The 22,698-nt window shown below is 55.6% G+C and overlaps 1 protein-coding gene across 2 annotated transcripts; it reads left to right on the top strand.

The window, feature by feature from the left end:
• The first annotated feature begins 703 nt into the window (after positions 1-703).
• SNRPA (small nuclear ribonucleoprotein polypeptide A) lies at positions 704-11,297 on the top strand. Of its 2 annotated transcripts, XM_032974423.2 has the most exons (7): positions 704-846; positions 1,232-1,311; positions 5,101-5,273; positions 5,792-5,947; positions 6,229-6,378; positions 7,519-7,607; positions 8,012-11,297. In XM_032974423.2, exons 2-7 carry the CDS (start codon positions 1,248-1,250, stop codon positions 8,169-8,171), a joined length of 792 nt encoding a protein of 263 aa, XP_032830314.1. In that variant the 5' UTR covers positions 704-846; positions 1,232-1,247; the 3' UTR covers positions 8,172-11,297. The 2 variants fall into 2 exon arrangements, with proteins under 2 accessions (XP_032830314.1, XP_075908004.1); XM_076051889.1 differs by lacking the exon at positions 704-846 and having other exon boundaries at positions 1,282-1,405.
• The last annotated feature ends 11,401 nt before the right edge of the window (positions 11,298-22,698 follow it).

The raw sequence follows: 22,698 nt of genomic DNA, 5'->3' as shown, positions 1-22,698 counted from the left end.
GTCTCCCCTCCCCCGTGTCTCCCCCCCCCACCCCGTGTCTCCCCCCCCCGTGTCTCCCCCCCCCCACCCCGTGTCTTCCCCCCCCGTGTCTCCCCCCCCCGTGTCTCCCTCCCCCCCCGTGTCTCCCCCCCCACCCCGTGTCTCCCCCCACCCCGTGTCTCCCTCCCCCCCCATGTCTCCCCCCCGTGTCTCCCCCCCCCCCGTGTCTCCCCTCCCCCCCCCGTGTCCCCCCCCCGTGTCTCCCCCCCCAACCCCCCCCCAGTGTCTCCCGCCCCCGTGTCTCCCCCCCAGTGTCTCCCCCCCCCCCCGTGTCTCCCCCCCCACCCCGTGTCTCCCCCCCCCCGTGTCTCCCCCCCCCCCCCGTGTCTCCCTCCCCCCCCCGTGTCCCCCCCCCGTGTCTCCCCCCCCAACCCCCCCCCAGTGTCTCCCCCCCCCGTGTCTCCCCCCCCCCGTGTCTCCCCCCCCCGTGTCTCCCCCCCCGTGTCTCCCTCCCCAACCCCCCCCCCCGTGTCTCCCTCCCCCCCCGTGTCTCCCCCCCCAACCCCCCCCCCGTGTCTCCCCCCCCCCGTGCCTCCCCCCCCGTGCCTCCCCCCCCCCCCCGTGTCTCCCCCCCCCCCCCGTGTCTCCCCCCCCCCTCCACTCACGACGCGTACAGTCACTCCGGGGCGGTGGGGGCGCGGGGCCGGCGAAAGAGGGCGGGGCTCCTCCTGTTGGGCGGAACTCGCTCACGTGACCGATTTGGGCCAATCGCGTGGCACTCAGGAGCTGTGAACGTCTGCGAGCCTCTTTGCTTGGTGGCGCCAGCGTGAGGTCGCAGAAGAAGTCTCTACAATCCATCACTAAAAGGTAACTAAAGTTTGCCATCCGTTACTTTCACCACCACCCTGTTGTGCGCTGACCTCGTCCGAGTCGATTAAGGTCGCATTATTGGGCTGCGGCGTTTTATTTTGTCTGGAGTCGTTCGCGCGAACAGCGACCCATTCACGGCGCGCCATGCGAGGCGGAATCGAGTTTCGCGGCTTTTTTACAGTCAATGAAGAGCGCGACGAATGTGCTTTATCTGCTATGTTTGTCTCGTCTTATTGTAGTTACGAAGCGTCAGGGCAGGCTGCTGCACGCGTTGCCGTAATTCGTGTTGAGGTTTCGCTTGCGAGTGGCTCGGTTGCGCAAGGCCGCGGGCATTTTAGGCCTTTTCCTAACTGCTTTCCCCGTCTCTCCCCCCTTCGCCCAGGCCCGGCAGCGCAGACATGGACATCAGACCCAACCACACGATCTACATCAACAACCTCAACGAGAAGATCAAGAAAGATGGTGCGAGTCCACTCACACAAAGATCCCCTGGTGGGACAAGTGCTTTTAGCGAGTAACAGCACCTTTGAAGGCCGGGACTGTGGCACACGAGGGGGTGGGTCGCCAGCACCACGCCCGGCCGCCTTTGTCTCCCCAGTGGCGATGTTTACACACTGCACCAGCTACCAAATTGAAGCCTAGTCGACCAAAAGGGAGGCCCAGGACCGGTCCAGATAATCGTCACTTGTGTTGGCCGTCAGCAGGAATCCAACTCGGGTCGCCAGGTTCGCGTCGCAGCGCGTTAACTGTGAGTGTTCATTGGCCATACTTCACCACGCCGGTCAGTGCGGGTTGGTGAAGGTGACGGAGGGAAGTTACGGAGCAACTCTCGTTGTTGCTGTACTGCCCGAAACAAAAACTATAGTTTTATTTTAACAGGTAAGGCCCACTGAGCTATGGAGCTATGTTTAAGAAGCAACCTGGCTATCACACATGACGGCTCAACGAAGTGGTGGCTTCTCGTCGTCGTCGTGTGTAAATGTAGAGCAGCAGCCAAACACTCGCAACGCGTAACGTTGTGGAGGGGAAAACCGGAGGACCCGGAGCAAAATCCACGGGGAGAGAGACACGCAGACTCCAAATATACAGCAGGCGTGCGAGGATCGGTATCGAACTCGAGACCTCCTGTATACCAGGCGAGGCAGTTAACATCTCACCACCGTGGCGCTCCGCAAGCGCAGCTGTAACACCTGGGTATGCATGGCGGTGGTGGTGGTGATGGTCGCCCATCCAAGCACAAGGCTGCGCAGGTCGCTTGCTGCTTCGCGAGATGTCATGGGTGATGTGGCCAGAGGCCCCCCAACACACAAGAGATGTTTCAATAGATAAGCCTGGTGGGATATCTCCAGCAGCAGCTGCCATGCTCCACTGCTGGATGAAGGCCCTCCCCATGCCATTGCCATCCCCTCATGGTCCAGCGTTGCCATCTTCCCACCGCGCTCTTACGAGATGTTCACTACCTCGTCTGATATACAGGAGGTTGTGGGTTCAATCCCGAATCTGACCCCTGTATATTTGGAGTTTGCATTTCTCTCTCCCCGTGGTCACGTGGATTTTACTCCGGGTCCTCCGGGTTTTCCCTTCACATTGAGAATCAACGTGTTTAGAGTATTTTGCTGCAATACATTTACAAATGATAAGCCGCTTGGTTGAGCTATAATTTTTGATAGCCAGGTCGCTTCTAAAAAAAGAGTTGTATAACTCAGTGTGTATTACCTAGTAAAATAAAAAGTGTAGTTCATAGTTTAGATCATGTCTTCGCAGTGGTCGTCCTCCCAGACGCGCTCCCACCGGCTGCCATTCAGTCTGGACCATCGGCCATCTTCCCACCTACCAATTTCCTGCCCATTCCATTTTACATTTCTTTCATTGTATTCTCCAGATTATAAAGATGCTCCGTGAAGTAAGATGGACTCAAACCAGAATGTATGACCGGTGTCAATAAAGTTAGAGATCCCCTGCATAACCATGACACAATTTTTGTGAAAGTGCTGTTGGTGAGCACCTATCAAGGCCGGCACGGGACACGAGGGGATGGGTGGCCAGCAATAGGACGCCCACTAATACCACACTTGGTACACTAACACGCACAACCAGGTAATAAGACACACTGCCAACTTTTGCCTGAAAAACAGCAAGGCACGACAATTGTCGCTGCGATAGCTGTGGCTGGTTGTCGGTCATGTTACCGTCTCGGCGCCTGACAACTTGGGCCCCTCTCCGTGGGGACCCCAGGTCCACTTTATCAGCGCCAACAGAAAAGGTCCCCTCGCTTCCTGCCAGCCAAAAACACGTGGCCCGGCGGCTTGAATAGCGGTCCACAACCTTCGTTACATTGTCGTTACGATCGTAGTCGTCATCTCCACTAGGCTCCACTAGCACCTTCATCGCCTACATCACTCGGATATCATCACATCACAATTTTAATCGTCATCACCGCTATCATCGTCTCTACTATCAACTGCTCATAGCCGACATTGACTATTATTTCAGCTGGTCCTGGGTCTTCCCTAGGGAAACTCGGCCTCAACTTAATACCTGCTGCGGGGTGTGGCAACATCAGCGCTGAAAAGACAAAGGTGGCCACCGACCCCTTCGTGTACCTTAGAAGCATTCATCGGTATTCACTTACAATACTTTGCCTTGTTGTATGTTTGCTGAACTTCTTTCAAACCGTACATAACCAGCCGTGCTAATCAGAGGTGGTGTGGGGGAAGGGCAGCAAACGAAACAGAGTTCTAAATTAGTTTTCAATTTAGATTTAAAAGTGCATAGCTCCAGTGGCTTCCAAATATCGGAAGGAAGAGCGTTTCACACGGCCGCAAAAGCGCATCTGAAAGCGCGCAACGCAGTGACCCTCTTTGTTCGATGGATCGTCAAAAGCCGCTCCAAGGATGGCCAGAGTTTGCGAGATGGTTTATGTTCCTTCACGAGATCTGCATGGTGTTGTGGTTCATTTGTGCAAGCACTCTGTGTGTGTGTGTGTATATATACACGGGGGATTTTGGTTCATTTAAGTAAACAACTTGATCTTACCTTACGGTATGCGCCACGTGTTACGTTACCCCATGGGCCACGTCCAAGCAGGACGTCCGGGAATGGGAGGGGATGTTCCCTCCACTTCCATGGTGAACTGAATGGGCCATTTGGTGGCTCTGCCTTGAGGGCAGACAGGACCAGTCTTCTTGCTTATGTAGATGCAGAGCAACAACTACAATGTCACATTCAGGTGGTCATCACAGATACCCACGTCAAGAGTAGCGGAGTGTATCGCTGTGATGTCTCCTTCGTATTTGTGGATTGGTGCATTTCCTCGTTACATGTTATATGGTTTGTTCTGGATGACCACAGTTACAGACTGTGGGAGAGTTTTCTATTTTCCATTGTGCACCAGGTATCATCCGCATCCACTGGCCATGGTTTGGGCAGTGGATGCGATTTAGGGTGGAGCAGTGTGTCTACAATGGCTTGGTCCCCGTGTACACATCGGCGTTTCCTGGGGACAAAGAGGAGCCCATTGGTTCTCCTTTTTGTAAACTTTTCCACGTAGTAAATGGTCATTGGTTAAACAATGCTCAAAGTGAATTGCGGGGATTATTTTAACCTTTGTCAATTAAATTTACTATTTTAATCGTGTTATTATTTGGAAGACTTTAGTAATCAGGAAAACTACGTGAAATCGCATGCTTTCAGATGCTCTTCTGCGGCCATCAGGAACACTCTTCTCTCCGATATTAGGAAGCCACTGGAGCTATACAATTTTAAATCACCTAGATTGAAATTAATTTCTTCAGAACTTGCTTTTTGTGTTTAGTTTGTTCTCCCTACCCCGCACCTCTGATTATCACAGGTTGGCTACGTACGGTGCGAAAGAAGTTCAACATACATAAATACAGGATATCATTGTAATTTTTATGTTTTTAATTGTGTAACTTAGATATACATCAATTACAGTGAGGTATTAAGTCTTGACTTGCATAGAGCCAAGGCGTCGACGGCATGGATGGCTTTGGTAAGAGATCCAGGCTGGAGGAAGCCGAGGAGGAGTGACACCTCGGAGCAAAGGTCGGCTGGGCGGCTCCCGCAGAGCTTCGCCTGCTGCCAGCGGAAGAGGGCATCGTGAGGAGTCCCACGCGCCCACTCTCATGCAGTCTGCGGTTTCCTCAACTCGCTGTCGTCTGTCTCGCTCTCCCTCCTGTATTCCTCTCTCCCCATCTCTCTCCCCTTTCTCTCTCTTGCCACGCCCCGTAGAGCTCAAGAAGTCTCTGTACGCCATCTTCTCGCAGTTTGGGCAGATCCTGGACATTGTGGCACTCAAGACGCTAAAGATGCGGGGCCAGGCCTTTGTGATCTTCAAGGAGATCAGCAGCGCAACCAACGCCCTACGCTCAATGCAGGGCTTCCCCTTCTATGACAAGCCCATGGTGAGCAATCCTCCAGCTCCAGCACCATCGCTAATTATTAAACTATTTAAACTATTTTTTTATTTTACCGGAAGCAACCTGGCCACAAATTATAGCTCAACAAATTGGATTATCATGTGGAAATTCACAGCAGCCAAATACTCTAAACACACGTTGATCTTAAATTTGGAGGGAAAAACCAGAGGACCCGGAGAAAAATCCATGTGACCACTGATAGGGACACACCAACTCAGAATATATAGCAGGCGTCATGGTCTGGATCGAACCCACGACCTCCTGCATACTAAGCGAGGTAGTTAACGTCTCGCCACCGCGGCACCCACCCTCGCCATTCCCACCACCGCCCTCGCCTCCTTGCGCAGCTTCCCGTGCTGCGACGAGCTCGTGGCGTGTAGGGGCAGGTGAAGGTTTGTGCGCGCGCGCGAGATTCTTACGGTCAATTGCAAGTGGCGGAGGCTTATAGAGGGGACAGACGGACGCTGTCTTGCGAGTGACGCCCGGGCGGGGTGCATTCACAGCGGATCCAGTACTCGAAGGTGGACTCGGACATCATCGCCAAGATGAAGGGCACCTTCGTGGAGCGTGAGAAAAAGAAGGATCGCAAGAAGAGCAAGGCCAAGGAGGATGCGGCGGCGGCTGCCAAGAAACCGGCCATCGCTCCCGCCGCTCCCATGGTGAGCACGCGGGTGGGGGTTAGGGGTTATAGGGGTGGTAGCATGTGTGTCGGGGTCGTGTGTGTGTGTAGGGGACTTGTTTGTAGGGGTGGTGGTGGCGTGCGTGTGTAGGGGTAGTGCCGTGTCTAGTGGTGGTATGTTCGCGGGGTGTCGTGTGGATTGTTATTTGTGAGTTCACTCTCGCGAGTGTGTGCGTTGCTTGTGATCACGCCGCGCGTGTACGTGCTGTGTCCGTGTGTTTGTACGCGCATTGACGCCGACGCGCATGACCGTGCATGCAGGCCATGGCCCCCATGGTGGTCCAGCAGCCGCCCCCCATGCTGGGCATGCCCCCCGGGATGCCCGGAGCCCCCCCGCCCTACATGCCCCCCCCGGGGATGATGGCGCCAGGCATGGTCCCCCCTCCAGCAGGGGCTATGCCCCCCATGCAGGTACTGCCCCCCCCCCATTCCTCGCATCCACAAACACAACTCGAACACAGTTGGGATTTCTGGGGTGCCTGCAGACAACTGCGTGTCAAGACGCATGGACAAGAGCTTGAGTAGAGAAAGGGGTGGTGGGATGTGCTCAGGGCTAGTACTATTGTGGTGGCGCTAGTGCTGGTAAGTAGGGGTAGGACTGGTGGTACTCGTGGGTTAGGGGATCGTAGTGTAAGGCCAGTGCGAAGGGGTTAGGGCGAGTAAAACTAAACTCCAAACTTTTGATTTCGATTTAAAGCTTTCGTGACTGCAAGGATTCATCTTCTTTGGTTCTTTCGGTAAAGTCACGTAGAATGAGAATAAAATAATAAATTGATAAAATAACACAACAATATTCTCACGACGTTTCGGCCACAACACAAACAGCCTTCATCAGGTGAAGGGACGAGACTGGAGGACAGCACTGTCCTCCAGTCTCGTCCCTTCACCTGATGAAGGCCGCTTGTGTTGTGGCCGAAACGTCGTGAGAATATTATTGTTTTATTTTATCAATTTATTATTTTATTCTCATTCTACGTGACTTTACCGAAAGAACCAAAGAAGATCCAAACTTTTTATTTTACCAGCCCCACTGAGCTATGTGGCTCTCTTTCAGAAGCAACCTGGCTAACACAAATGATAGCTCAACAAAGTGGCTCATCACATGGAAATGTATTGCAGCTAAATGTGGAGCGAAAAACCGGAGGACCCAGAGAACAATCCACGTGACCATGGGGGAGAACACGCAAACTCCAAATATACAGCAGGCGTCAGGGTCGGGATCGAACCCACTACCTGCTGCATACCAGGCGAGGTAGTTAACGTCGCGCCAACCATGGCGAGATGTAGGTAGCGATGGGGCTAATGTGGTAGGGTTCTTCCTGGTGGGGAAAGAGATAGGGCTAGTACGTGGAGAGTTGGTTCAGGCAGGGATGGCGTAGCTTTTGGGGCTGTATCGTTGCATTGAATTAAAATTGGCGCTTGCTGCGTCTCGCCCAGAAATCACGCGCAGGAATCGATTACAAATGGTCTGCTTGTTCGAGTTATTGTGCGACTGACTACAGCAGTCGTATGACTGGCCGCGCGTGCGACTGTGACTGTGACTGCGCACAGCTGGCTGAGAATCCACCAAACCACATCCTGTTCCTGACGAGTCTACCCGAGGAGACGAGCGAGATGATGCTCTCCATGCTCTTCAACCAGTGCGTCGCTCCTCACCCGCACGCTCACCCGCACGCTCACCCGCACGCTCATCGGCTCGCTCAGCTGCTCGCTCGCTCAATTGCTTGCTCTGTTGCTCACTCTATTGCATACTCAGTCACTGACTCAGTCGCCCACTCAGTCGCTCACTCAGTCGCTCACTCAGTTGCTCAATTGCACGCTCGCTCGAACACACTCAATCGCTCATTCAAACGTACTCTCAATCGCTCACTCAATTGCTCAATCGCTCACTCAATTGCACATTTCCTCAATCGCCATCGCTCACTAAATCACCCTTCAGCACACACTCCACCTGCCCATCTGCAATCCCCCGCGTGCTAATTCCCGGCACGATCTTCTCCCGTGTGGCGTGTGCTATAAACCCCTAACCCGGACTGGAACCCAGGTTCCCAGGCTTCAAGGAGGTGCGTCTGGTTCCGGGGCGGCACGACATCGCCTTCGTGGAGTTTGAAAACGACGCGCAAGCCGGAGCGGCGCGTGACGCGCTGCAGGGATTCAAGATCACGCCGACCAACGCAATGAAGATCTCGTTCGCCAAGAAGTAGAACGTGCTGGGGATGGGTGTGAGGGTGGGGGGGGCACGGCGGGAGGCTGCACTGTTTCACGCCAGTCGGGAGTTTTCTTGATTAAAAGTGTAAAGGTTAATTAGCGGCAAGTCCACGGCACCCCAGTGACCTCATCGCGAGTCCTGTTAACAATGGAATTGGCCAAACCTCTCCCCCCGGTGAGTGTAGCCCGGACCCTGTCGATGAGCCTCGGTGGCGATGGTGATAAACTCGCCTGGCAAACTGGCTGCCCGAGTTCATCACCCACATTTTGGTGAAGTTGATTTTGCCCATCGCCTCCAGTTGACAATTGGGACACGCGGGCTTCATGAAACGGAATTAAGATCGCGAGTTAACATTTTCCAATCTATACAGTGTTTTGAGGGGTGGATTGATGGCGCGGCGATTAGCACTCTGCGCCATGATTTCCTGCCACGACTAACGTAAGTGTAACATGGAGAACCGGTACCTGGTACCACGTCCGCCCACCACCTAGCAAATCAGTACGAGCCACGGTGGTGAAGTATGGGGGAGGGCAGCGATGTCACTGGAATTGCCTGCGATAAGAGCACCGGACCGGTTTTAATTTTAATTCCTCACGAATCTTCCGGCTTGTGTGGGGACGTGGCCGCGCCCCGTGCACGTGTGCCGCCCGCTACGAGAAGAGCCGTGTGTTGTGGTCCCCCATGTCCCCCCTTGGTTACAGGTTCCCCGTTGTGTCATTATTCTTGCGCCGTGTGCGTAGCGGCACCAGCCTCTTGGGCGAGGGGGCTCGTGGCTACCCAACCCCCCTGCAGCCCTCAACCTCCCAACCCCCTTTACTGAGTCGCCAGCGAAGGGGGGCAGCGGTGGTCATGTGACGCGCGAAGAGACCAATCGGGGGGGGGGGGGGGGCGGCCTCCCGCTGCCATGCAGCAGCGGAGCAGCGTCCTCACCATCAGGCGTGGAGACTTGCGACAGTTTTGATGCACGTGACAGCGAGGAGGTGACTTTGAGGATAATGGTGAGGATGATGAATATGACGGAGAAGATAACAATTTTAAAAGTAACAGGTGATGCTGACGACATTGGCGATGACAACAACCAGCAGCGTTTGACGACGACGGTAGCGACCGACGATAAGGACGACGGCAGGAGGAAGCGCCCTCCCCCGGACCGCACATTGAATCATGGATGCCTCCGACGTCAAACTCGCTACCTCAACCTGGCTCCAGTTAAATTTGGACTTTGACCAACTGAGTGGCAGCACCACAGCCATTGTGAACCGCTTGAGTGAGAGGGAGCGGGGGGGGGGGGAGAAGTACTCAGGACTCGCAGAACCCCAGCGGTGTTGGTGCCCCCCCCCTCCCTCCGCGGCTCCCGCAACGCCGCGTTGACATTGCAAAGCAGAGCGACTCGCAGAGTACCCATAGCTATCGGGTGACGTCATTGACGCGCTCACCCCCCTCCCCGTGGTGCCGAGTCGACGCAGGTACGTGTGGGTGTGGTAAGTACTGCAGCTGCCTCCATTGCACCGCGGAGGGCGTCGCGTTGTCATTGTTGTCGCTGTCCGTGCCGTATCATTGATGTCCATGTCGTGCCCAGTGTCGTCGTCGCTCTCCGTGTTGTGCTCTCGGGGTGTCTCCACTCGGCTGCCGGGTCTGCGGGGAGCGGTGGCGCAGCGTTTGATGCGCCACTAACCCCAGCGAACAAAGTTCGATTCTCCGCTCACGGTCACCCAACGCTAATGGCGATTATCTGAACCTGTCCTGGGCCCTCCCCTACGTTGACTCGGCCACAAATGAGTACCTGGTTTGGTGCAATGTGTTAACATTTCCAGAAGGAAACAAAGGCTTCCGGATGTGGCACTAGCCACGTTCTACCACCCTGTGCAGGATCGGCAACTGAATGCAAACACGGCTTTTATTCTAGAAACATTGAAGCATTTTCAGTGGACATGTTAACAATAATGGCCAAGCATCCCAATATGGGGCCACGGAGCTTGGGCGAGTTGGTGGTGCCGGTTGCGGCCGCCTTCCCGCTCGTCTGTGTGGTCCCCCCCCCCCATGCCTCTGAATTTCGACGGAAACTTGCACAGCGCGGCATCGAGACTTTTGTGCTGTATGCCCGTTCACTCAGACCGCAGACCCCTCAGCGCCACCGAGACTCCCTCGACGCGCCGACTCGACGGTTTGCGTGCGTGCGTGTGCGGCAACGGGCGCTGAAAGAACAGATACTACCGAGTCGAGCAAGGGTTGGACACAGCACCCAGGGTCTGCCCCGTGCAGACATCGCACCTGGAGTCCAACGAGACCTCTGCGGTGGCAGCAGCGGCGGCGGTGGGAGTGGTGGCAGCCACGCCCACCGCAGTGGGGAGTGGCGCTCGCCAGCATCCCGAGGCAGGGAGAGTTCACTCGGCGGTGGGGGAGGGTGGCGTGCGGTAGTGACGCTCGAGCCACGGCAAGAAGGGACCTGGGCTCGATTTCCAACTTGGGCATCTGTGTGGAGTCTTTCTGGTGGTGCCCCCCATGTTCTGCGTGGGTTTTCTCCCAGAGCCATTGACGCAGCGTGACTGGTATTGGCCAAAAACAACCTCCTACCGGCAAATTGCACGTGTTAACGTCTGTGAACACTTGTCAGGACCCTCCTAAAAACGAGTCTTGAGACTCGGACGAACCTTTCCTCGGTAAACGAATAACCATTCTATGTCATCACTACGTCGCACAAGACAATTTCAGGAGGGGTCCTGCCAAGTTCACACAATCGTGGCTGATGCTGTGTAATCTCAGCCGAGACGTGATTTGCCTGATAAGAGGTTACACTGCGTGGCATTTTTAGCTACGGGGAGTTGGAAACCAGAGGAACTCCGACGCAGAATGAGGGGTGGGGCGGGATCGGACAAACTTCACACGAATGGAATCCCAGAGCTTGTTGCTGCGAGACACGAGTGGCGCCACCGCCTACGCTGGGGGGAGTGGGGCGAGGCTGCCTGTTTTGGTCAGGGGGAACTTCACCGTGTGGATGATGGTCTCGCGTCTCCGCTGAGGTAGACGACAACTGCTGCTGCTACCGTAGTTCTCTCCGAGAGGCGATGGGGGGAGAATGTGGGGAGATATTTGTTTTTATAAATAAAAGTTTTGCTATTTGTCCGGGTGTTCTTGGCTGCTACGTAGACGGTCACGTGGTCTCAGCTTCTTGAGTCGGTGGCTTCTTAACAACAGCGGTGATTGCATGTTCGGCTCTTTCGAGTTGGTGGTCTGGATAATGCCCAGAGCGTCTGTACGTGCAGTGCCGCACACCCTCGCGTTATGGTTCTGGCTGCACGAATGGTTCTGTATGCTGTGTGCATGTTGAATTTCTTTCGCACCGTGCGGAGGCTCTCTGTATGACAGTGTGGGGGGGGCTGCACTTGCCCGGTGGTGGTGGCCATGGCCTGCGGTTGGCGCTGGGCGGCGAGATTTGGGGGAACGAACGTGGAAAATTGTGGTGGGTGTCGAGGAGCCATACCCCTTCCAAGAAAGCTACAGCAAGTGGATTAAACTCCCATCTGTTTGGGATAGTTGCCCCGTGTACGCGTGGGTTGCCCCCACTTAATTGGCTGAAAGCCTCCACATATATAGAGGACTGCAGAACTTGGCCAGTTGGTAGCGCCGGCTCACTGCCTGGCTGTGGTTCCTCGCATTTCTTGAGTCGCCCTCTCCAAGAGCGAGTGAACCTGTGCGGTGGCGTTGCGCTACGAGTTTACTACGAAGCAGTTGGTGTTGCCGGAGCCGTGTAACGCTCGATATGTCACTCGACCCCTGGGCTGGTAGTGGAAGCGAGGCCCGGCGGAGCGTGAGAAGAGGCGCCTCATGACGAGATGTTAACTACCTCGCCCGGCATACAAACGTTCGTGGGTTTGATGCTGACGCCTGGTGCTGTATGTTTGGGGTTTGTCTCCAGGCTGTCCCCGCTTTTGTTTTCACCTCCACATTTATGAATCCAACATCACGCGTTCCAGAGTATTTTGGCTGCTGCTAGAAATTTCCAACACGACGATGAAAAGGCCACTTCGTTGAGCTATCATTTGCGATAGCCAGGTCGCTTCAGTGGGGCCTTACCTGGTGAAATGCGATGGAAGGAGTTCACGGGCTCGACACGGTGGGCTGGGGGGGCCGGTCCCACTGAGGCGTCGGTTGACCGCGTGGGTCGGCGCCCGTGCCCTTTGGGGGTCTGAGGCGAGACTCCGTGCCGCGCCCGCTGCCGGTCCTCGCTGCGCGTGATGTGGCCCAACACGACGAGGCGTCGGTGTGACGATTCAATGCGGCACTCGCCGGTTCACTCCGGCCACTCGCTCAGCGCTGGTCGTGTGCCGCCTCGTCGCTCTTCTATCGCTACTTTCTCTCATCTGTCACTCAACTCTCACCTGTCACTCAACTCTCACCTGTCACTCATCTCTCACCTGTCACTCATCTCTCCCTCTCACCTGTCACTCATCTCTTTCTCTCACCTGTCACTCATCTCTCACCTGTCACTCATCTGTCAACTCTCCCTTTCTCTCACCTGTCACTCATCTCTCACCTGTCACTCATCTCTCCCTCTCACCTGTCACTCATCTCTCCCTTTCTCTCACCTGTCACTCATCTCTCACCTGTCACTCATCTCTCCCTCTCACCTGTCACTCATCTCTCCCTTTCTCTCACCTGTCACTCATCTCTCACCTGTCACTCATCTCTCCCTTTCTCTCACCTGTCACTCATCTCTCACCTGTCACTCATCTGTCACCTGTCACTCATCTCTCCCTTTCTCTCACCTGTCACTCATCTCTCACCTGTCATCTCTCCCTTTCTCTCACCTGTCACTCATCTCTCCCTTTCTCTCACCTGTCACTCATCTCTCCCTCTCACCTGTCACTCATCTCTCCCTCTCACCTGTCACGCATCTCTCACCTGTCACTCATCTCTCACCTGTCATCTCTCCCTTTCTCTCGCCTGTCACTCATCTCTCCCTCTCACCTGTCACTCATCTCTCCCTCTCGCCTGTCACTCATCTCTCACCTGTCACTCATCTCTCCCTCTCACCTGTCACTCATCTCTCCCTCTCGCCTGTCACTCATCTCTCACCTGTCACTCATCTCTCCCTCTCGCCTGTCACTCATCTACTTCGCTCCTCTGCTCATCCTCTCCCCTTCGTCGTCAATCTCTCCCCATGCTCCCACCTGTCGCCCTTCATGCTTTGCTTTACCTCTCCTCACGCTCCCTCCCCTCCCTCTCTCCAGCCCCCCCCCCCCCCCCCTCTATTCCCTCGCCTCTCGCCGCTCTCCCCCCCCCCCCTTCTCTAAATCAGCAGCAGCGAGAGGAGGAGGAGGAGATCGCGACTCGAGGCGCCGAACGCACGGCGCCCATCTTAACTGCTGCGAGTCCGCCTTTGTCTCTCTTTAAACATATAAACAACATACATAATACACATCCACAGCACATCCACGACACACATACCGCACGTATATTAATACAGTATATACACATACAGGCAGGAATATATGAAATTCAAATATATTACGCATAGACGCACACACGAACATAGTTACAGACTTGGGTCAAGTGCTGTAAGCGAATACCTATTAAGGCACACGAGGAGGTGGGTGGCCAGCTCTACGCCCGGCCGCCTTTGTCTCCCCAGTGCTGATGTTTCCACAGCGCACCGGGTACTCATTTGAGGCCGAGCCGACCTTGGGTAGGCCCAGGACCGGTTCAGTCATTCGCACAGACGTGTACTGTACACACGTACTCAAGAGACACGCACACACATCCCCTAAACGCACACACACACAGACCACGGAGATCCACACAGACATAGGACACAGACACACGGAGATCCACACAGCCATAGGACGCAGACACACGGAGATCCACACAGACATAGGACAGACACACGGAGATCCACACAGACATAGGACAGACACACGGAGATCCACACAGACATCGGACACACACACAGACACACAGAGATCCACACAGACATCGGACACACAAACAGACACACGGAGATCCACACAGACATAGAACACACACACAGACACACACGGAGATCCACACAGACATAGGACACACACACAGACACACACGGAGATCCACACAGACATAGGACACACACACAGACACACGGAGATCCACACAGACATAGGACATACAGACAGACATAGGACACACACAGACACACGGAAATCCACACAGACATAGGACACACACACACGGAGATCCACACAAACAGGACACACAGACATAGGACACAGACAGACACACACGGAGATTCACACAGACATCGGACACACAGACACACGGAGATCCACACAGACATCGGACACACTCAGACATCGGACACACACAGACACACGGAGATCCACACAGACATCGGACACACAGACACACGGAGATCCACACAGACATCGGACACACACAGACACACGGAGATCCACACAGACACACGGAGATCCACACAGACACACGGAGATCCACACAGACATAGGACACACACACAGACACACGGAGATCCACACAGACACACGGAGATCCACACAGACATCGGACACACACAGACACACGGAGATCCACACAGACATAGGACACACACAGACACACGGAGATCCACACAGACATCGGACACACAGACACACGGAGATCCACACAGACATAGGACACACACAGACACACGGAGATCCACACAGACATCGGACACACACAGACACACGGAGATCCACACAGACATCGGACACACACAGACACACGGAGATCCACACAGACATAGGACACACACAGACATCGCACACACACAGACACACGGAGATCCACACAGACATCGCACACACACAGACACACGGAGATCCACACAGACATCGCACACACACTGACACACGGAGATCCACACAGACATAGGACACACAGACACACGGAGATCCACACAGACATCGGACACACACAGACACACGGAGATCCACACAGACATAGGACACACACAGACACACGGAGATCCACACAGACATCGCACACACACAGACACACGGAGATCCATACAGACATAGGACACACACAGACACACGGAGATCCACACAGACATCGGACACACACAGACACACGGAGATCCACACAGACATCGCACACACACAGACACACGGAGATCCATACAGACACACGGAGATCCACACAGACATCGCACACACACAGACACACGGAGATTCACACAGACATCGGACACACACAGACACACGGAGATCCACACAGACACACGGAGATCCACACAGACATCGCACACACACAGACACACGGAGATCCACACAGACATCGGACACACACAGACACACGGAGATCCACACTGACACACGGAGATCCACACAGACATAGGACACACACACACAGACACACGGAGATCCACACAGACATCGGACACACAGACACACGGAGATCCACACAGACACACGGAGATCCACACAGACATAGGACACACACAGACACACGGAGATCCACACAGACATCGGACACACACAGACACACGGAGATCCACACAGACACACGGAGATCCACACAGACATAGGACACACACAGACACACGGAGATCCACACAGACATAGGACACACACAGACACACGGAGATCCACACAGACATAGGACACACACAGACACACGGAGATCCACACAGACATCGGACACACACGGGCACGCCGCGCACTCGGCACTGCTGGAAGCATCTGTTGATTCAATTCCCTCCTCCTCTCCGAGACTCCCGAGACAAGACGGCTGATCTTCCCCTCCCCGCATCCCTCCCCGCGATGCCCCAGACGCTGATGGAGTGTGGGGGGGCGTGAGGGGGAGCGCCGGACCCCCCCCCCCCCCACATTCCGCACAGTGACGCAGCCAGGGGTCGAACCGGGACCCAAGCAGCAGCAACAGCAGCAGGAGCAGCAACAACAGCAGCAGGAGCAGCAGCAGCATCAACAACAGCAGCAGCAGCAACAGCAGCAGGAGCAACAGCAGCAGGAGCAGCATCAACAACAGCAGCAGCAGGAGCAGCAGCAACAACAGCAGCAACAGCAGCAGGAGCAGCAGCATCAACAACAGCAACAGCATCAGGAGCAGCATCAACAACAGCAGCAGCAGGAGCAGCATGGACTTCTCATTCAACGGCACCTCGGTGAGATGACAAACCATCATCGCCATCACGCGACCCCGATGATCACCTCCACCACCATCGTCACCAAAAGACAAAGAATCCCCGTGTAGCCTGAACAGACTGTTGGGGCAAGTGCTATGAACGAGCAGCACCTATGAAGGCCGCCACGGCACACGAGGTAGTGGGTGGCCAGCGCCACGGCCGGCCGCCTTTGTCTCCCCAGCGGCGATGTTTGCACACCGCACCAGGTACTCATTTGAGGCCGAGTCGACCTAGGGGAGGCCCGGGACCGGGCGCAGAATAACCGCCGCTGGTGTTAGCGGTGGCCGTGAGCGGGAATGGAACCCGGGTGGCCTCGCGCCCCGGCCCGCTGCTGCGAGAAGCCGGCAGCTCCCAGGGACGCGCCTCACAATCATCGCAATCTTTATTTAGACTGCAGGAGGAATCCCATGAGCCATGAAGCTCTTTTCCACGGATGTCCGGTAGGGGGCAGGGGGGCTCACAACGTTTACTCAAACCCTGCCTGGCCGCCTCTCGCCCGCCACTTTAGCAGCGCGGACTGGGCACCCGCTCAAGGCTCTCAGTCTCGCCGGCCGGTCACGTGCGTTGGGGGGTGGTGGGGTCAAGCGGTGGGGGGTGGTGGGGTCAAGTGGTGGGGGGTGGTGGGGTCAAGTGGTGGGGGGTGGTGGGGTCAAGCGGTGGGGGGTGGTGGGGTCAAGCGGTGGGGGATGGTGGGGTCAAGCGGTGGGGGATGGTGGGGTCAAGCGGTGGGGGGTGGTGGGGTCAAGTGGTGGGGTAAAGTGGTGGGGGTGCCCCCCCACCGCTGTCCCAGACGAGCGAGCAGAGACCAACCCACCGCTCTGGGGGGCCTCCTCCCTCGGAGCGGAGTGAGCAGGGACCGCGCCTTTGCCGTGGCACCGAGGCGTGCCGCCGTGCGGTTTGTACGTTCGCACGCGCCGATCGGGTGAGTCCGTTATTGACCCGACACTGAACACAGCGATCGTTATGAAGGAGTTGGTGGTCGTGGTGGTGAAATGGGGTTACATAGGAGTGGTGATGATGAAATAGGATTATATAGGCGTGGTGGTCGTGGTGAAGTAGGGTTACGTAGGAGTGGTGGTCGTGTTGATGTAGGGTTACATAGGAGTGGTGGTGAAGTAGGGTTATATGGGGTTGGTAGTCGTGGTGAAGTAGGATTATATGGGAGTGGTGGTGAAGTAGGGTTATTTAGGAATCGTGGTGTAGGGTTACATATGTAGTGACATATGACCTCACTACCGTGTTGGGTCTGTTTGCATGACGTCACTGCTATGTCGGGTCGGTACGAATGACGTCAATGCCGAGTCGGGCAGTGTGGAGGCTGTTGAGTGCCACGCGGGGCTCGTGTCAGGCCGTGGCACTCTGAGTGAACCCGACCGGACACGTGACCGGATCAAGGTGGGGGCCAGGGGGACCTTAGGGGTCACGTGGTCGGGGAGCAAAGCCTTCTCGAGGGTTCGAGAAGGTGGGCGTGGCCTGGGTGTGGTCGGCCACGCCGAGGTGCATATAAGTGGGCTCCGCACGCAGAGCGGGGCTGTTCGCGTCCGGGATGCAGACGCCTCATGAAGACTGAAGACAGAAGCCTCAAGTCGTCGTGGCCAAGCAGAAGCCCTCCTGGCTTGGCCACATTGAGTACTACCCGAGTGTTCGAGCGTTGCGAGATTAGGACAGTGTGTGTGTTACAATTGTATTGCAGTTGTGTTAAATAGTGTTGCCTCCATACGAGTGTGTGTGTGCCTCTGTCGAACCATTACACATAGGAGTGGTGGTCGTGGTGAAGTAAGATTACATAGGAGTGGCGGTGAAGTCGTGTTACGTAGGAGTGGTGGTGAAGTAGGGTTATATTGGAGTGGCGATGGTGAAGTAGGGTTATTTTGCAGTGGTCGTGGTGAAGTTGGGTTATATTGCAGTGGTGGTGGTGGTGAAGTATATAGCTGCTCACCCCAAGCTATAAATGATCTGATACGTGCATTGTGTTGTCTTTTGGCACTGGTGTATGCCAATCGGTTTCAAAGACAATGTGCAATATTATCAGAGCATGTTTATTAACATGTTCACCACAATTACGTGTGGTTAATGCAGACTTGCTTCCTTGCGAAAGGTTTGTATTTGGTGTTTGAACCTCTTAACACCTGTTTTATTGCTAGAAAGGGTAAAACCTAATATTTTTCATGCTAGAGAATATTGGGACACCCGGAGAAAACCCAAAAACACTGTAAGCCATACAGATGGAACAGATGTGGATTCGTTCCCACTGTCCCGCCTTCTCGTGGCGAGCCAGTGTACGGCTCCTCGGTGCATCATCAGCGTGTGATCCACCAACCCTCGCTGCTGCCTCCACCTCACTGGGTTACAGCAGCCACATGAAGCAGCGTGGCCACCGGCACTGCCGCCACCATCACTGCCACCGCCACTGCCACCATCACTGCCACCACCACTGCCACCACCACCACTGCCACCATCACCACTGCCACCGCCACTGCCGCCGCCCGTCTATCGCACTGGGCAGCAGAGAGGAATGATTCCTTTTCGGTTTTGACTGAGTGAGCGGGCGGGCGGGCAAGCGAGATAACGAACGAGATAGCGAGCGAGTGAGCGAGCGGGTGACAGCGATAACGACGACCCCTCTCCCCCCACTCTATCCCAGCACATGCCTGTCATGGCCGCCTCCTTCATCGACTTCCCGGCTGGGACCGGCACCTTCGCCAACGATGAGGAGGACGAGGAGGAGGATGAGGAGGAGCTGGCAGAGGTGACCACCGTCTCCAGCGCTCACCACCACCACGGCCACCACCACCACGGCCACCACCAGCAGCAGCACGGCTCTGGCCCCAACACTGTCTCTGGTGCTGGGGCCGCTTCGGCCTCCGGCTCGGGGCTGGCGCTGCTGAGTGGCCACCGTGGCGCCGAGGGCCTCGCCGGCCCCGCCGGGGCGGGGGCCCGGCCCCAGCGAGGACGCCTCGACCGCGGCTCCGTGGGCCTCTGGGTGGCGCTCATCGCCACTGCCGCCAACATCCTCGTCATCGCCATCGTCTACGCCAGCACCTTCTGAGCTACCGCGGAACCACCGGTGGAACCATCAGTGGAACCATCGGTGGAACTACCGGTGGAACCAGCTGGGGAACCATCGGTGGAACCACTGGTGGAACCAGCGGTGGAGCTACCAGTGGAACCGTCGGTTGAACCATCGGTGGTTCCACCAATGGATGGTACCAGTGGATCCACCGGTGGAACTACCGTGAAACCACCAGTGGCTCCACCAAAGGAACCACTGGCAGAACTACCGGTGGAGCTATCAGTGGAATTACCGGTTGAGCCATCAGTAAAACCATCGGTGGATCCACCGGAGGAATCACTGGCAGAACTACCGGTGAAGCAATCGGTGGAGCCATCAGTGGAACCATCGGTAGAACCATCGGTAGAACCACCTTTGGAACCATCGGTGAAACTACCGGTGGAACCATTGGAACTACCAGTAGAACTACCGATGGAACCATCGGTGGAACTACCAATGGAACCATCGGTGGAACCATTGGTGGAATCACCAGCGGAACCTACCGGTGGAACTACCGATAGAACCATTGGCAGAACTACCGGTGGAATCATCGGTGGAGCCATCGGTGGAACTACCAGTGGAAGCACCAGTTGAAACATCGGTGGAACTACCGATGGAACCATCGGTAGAACTACCGGTGGAGCCATCGGTGGAACTACCAGTGGAAGCACCAGTGGAAACATCGGTGGAACTGCCGGTCGAACTACCAGTGGAAGCACCAGTGGAAACATCGGTTGAGCCATTGGTGGAACTACCGGTCAAACTACCGGTGGAACTAACTACCGGTGGAAGTACCGGAGGTATAGTCGGTGGAATTTCCGCTTATAATTATTCACTTCCATTCCAAGAAGCAAGAGGCATCGCGGTGGGACAAATCGCAAATACACAACAGGGTCCTCGCCGGAAAGCGACCACCAGCAGTTCACCAGCACCGTCTCGAGCAACGCCGGACTCTAGCAAACGCCGACGAGACACTGAATGCCAAAACCGGTCTAGTGTTTAGTGCTCGTGAGGTACGATGCACCACCAGAAGGAGAGGGGCCGTGTGGCCGATGGGACGTTTAAAGTAATGCTCGCATCTTTGTTTGCACAAGGGCACTGGCAGTTGCTCTGCTCCTCCGCAAGTCTCCCAGGTCCCCGTTCCCGTCCGTGACCGACGCCGCAGCGGTGAACACTGTTGACCGATGAGCCCAGACGAGGACTACGCCAGCCCGCTATCTTGTGTTTCGCTGCCCGCCCCCCTGTTGTTGGGACGTGGCACGCGCCGTTCTCAACCCTCTGGGTCGACGGTCTCAACGGCAACAAATGGCCACGCGTTCAGTTCTTTTGAGCCGGTGGTATGGACAAGGCTAAGAGCTACAAACGCTTCCTCAGGTCACGCGCTGTTGAGGGGGAGTGGTGGGACGGCGGTTAGCCTATTGCATTAAGTGTTTGATTCGGGGCCGTTAGCTGTCGTCGGTGACAAGCGCGCGAACCGTTTCTGGGCCTCCCTACGTCGACTCAGCCTTATAATAGGTACCCCGTGCTGTGTGTGAACAGTGCGGCCGTGGAGACAGGGTGACGACGCTCGTAGCTTCAGTGGGTGATGACGCACGTAGTCTGGGAGCGGAGACGACGCTCGGAGCCTCGGTGGGAGACGACGCTCGGAGCCTCGGTGGGAGACGACGCTCGGAGCCTCGGTCGGCTCTGGCTACATAAACTGTGACAGCAGAGCTGCTCGGTATTGGTCCTGTGCTTGTTGTGGTGCATTGTCAGTAATAAATAGAACAGACGCAAAGCTGAAGGAGTGGCGTCTGTTGAACTCCCCGAGCGCAGGGTGGCCGCATTCTGCTGATGAGGCGCAGAGAAGTTGAGACCGCTCCACGTTTGTTTTGACCGTTCGAATGAGCGCTGCCCGGAGACTCTGGGGCGGGAAGCCACGACGCCGATGGACATCGCCATGAGTTTGAGATGGACAGGCGCAAACGCAACGGTCATCAACACCTGATGATGACCTTTTGCGTTATGGTCGAAACGTCGTGAGAATTTTTATTGTTTTATATATATTTTATTATTTCATTGTTTCCCTTCAACGTGACTTTACCGAAAGAGCTAAGAATATGAATTACTGCAGTCACGAAAGCTTTAAATAAAAAATTTGAGCACCTATGAAGGCCGGCACGGCACACGAGGGTTTGGGTGGCCAGCCTCACGCCCGGCCGCCTTTGTCTCCCCAGAGGGGTTCGACCTAATACAACGCAGTAGGTACTTATTTGAGGCTGAGTCGACCTAGGGTAGGACCAGGACCGCTTTAGATAATCGTCACTGGTGTTGGTGGCCGTGAGTGGGATTTTAACTGGGGTAGTCGGGTTCGTGGTGCAGTGCGCCAACCGCTACACGACCTCACCCCGCACATTATCACCAATACCAACACCCGCCATTTACCACGAAGTGACGATGACGTCAATACGGCGCCTGTGCCAGGCCAAGTGCACTTTGAGGCGACGTGAAGTGTCGAAGGCTCGCTGACAGGAGGTCTCGGGACAGATCCAGCAGGTGCCATAGGTTGACTGGTAGATTCACCAGCCGTACCCTTTACTGTGCCAACTTGATGCATTTTAGCCGCCCGGCACTTCGCTTGTTGTTGTGAGCTTCGCTCCTCTGCCCTCCGTTGTTGTTGGAGGGCGACTGCCTCCAACTTCCCAGCAGCAGCGTCCTTCACGAGCCTCCTCCACAGAGGCCGATCTTGACATCGCTGGTACCAGTCGTCGGCAAGTCCACTCAGCTCCACGTCCTCCTGTACCACATCACTCCATCTCTTCTCTAGCCCGCGTTGTGCCCATTTAGCCTCCTCTATGCGGCCAAATAAAATTTGCTTGGGCATGTGGTGGCTGGGCATGCAGGCTACATGACCCAGCCAAGGCAGCCTTGCTTGCCGGAGGAGCTCACTGATGGGAATCTGTCCAGATCTTTCAAGGACAATCCAGCCTGGTTAAACCCAGGATGGATCGTAGACATGCCAGCCTGAATGTTTCTAACCGGCGCAGATGTTCCATCATCACCATCACCGCCACTACCACCAACATCGCCACCACCACCATCATCATCACCACCGCAACGTACTGGTACAATCGCCGTACGCGCTGTGTTATTCAGACCAAACCACTGCCTCTCTGTGGAGTTTAACACGTAGGCTTTCGCGACCAGTATTCATAATAAAGGCTTTTGGGTTAGATCGTGTAAGTATAAATGTGTCGCAACCCTCCACCACCCGACACAACAAATCAGTAAAAAATGTGTCACGTTAACAAAACGCCAATGAGTTACTTCTTC

Source organism: Petromyzon marinus, chromosome 53, assembly GCF_048934315.1.
Source record: "Petromyzon marinus isolate PM22_M1 ecotype Great Lakes invasive population chromosome 53, UKy_Petmar_22M1.pri1.0, whole genome shotgun sequence".
In the NCBI taxonomy this organism is placed as follows: Eukaryota; Metazoa; Chordata; class Hyperoartia; order Petromyzontiformes; family Petromyzontidae; genus Petromyzon; species Petromyzon marinus.
This window is presented reverse-complemented; position numbering and strand designations above follow the sequence as displayed.

Bases quoted from the DNA above. Each gene is read 5' to 3' on its own strand.
- SNRPA (XM_076051889.1), top strand. From the start codon at position 1,309: ATGGTGCGAGTCCACTCACACAAAGATCCCCTGGTGGGACAAGTGCTT. The intron at 1,406-5,100 runs GTGGGTCGCCAG...CACGCCCCGTAG, and splicing joins GGACTGTGGCACACGAGGGG to AGCTCAAGAAGTCTCTGTAC. The intron at 5,274-5,791 runs GTGAGCAATCCT...GTGCATTCACAG, and splicing joins CCTTCTATGACAAGCCCATG to CGGATCCAGTACTCGAAGGT.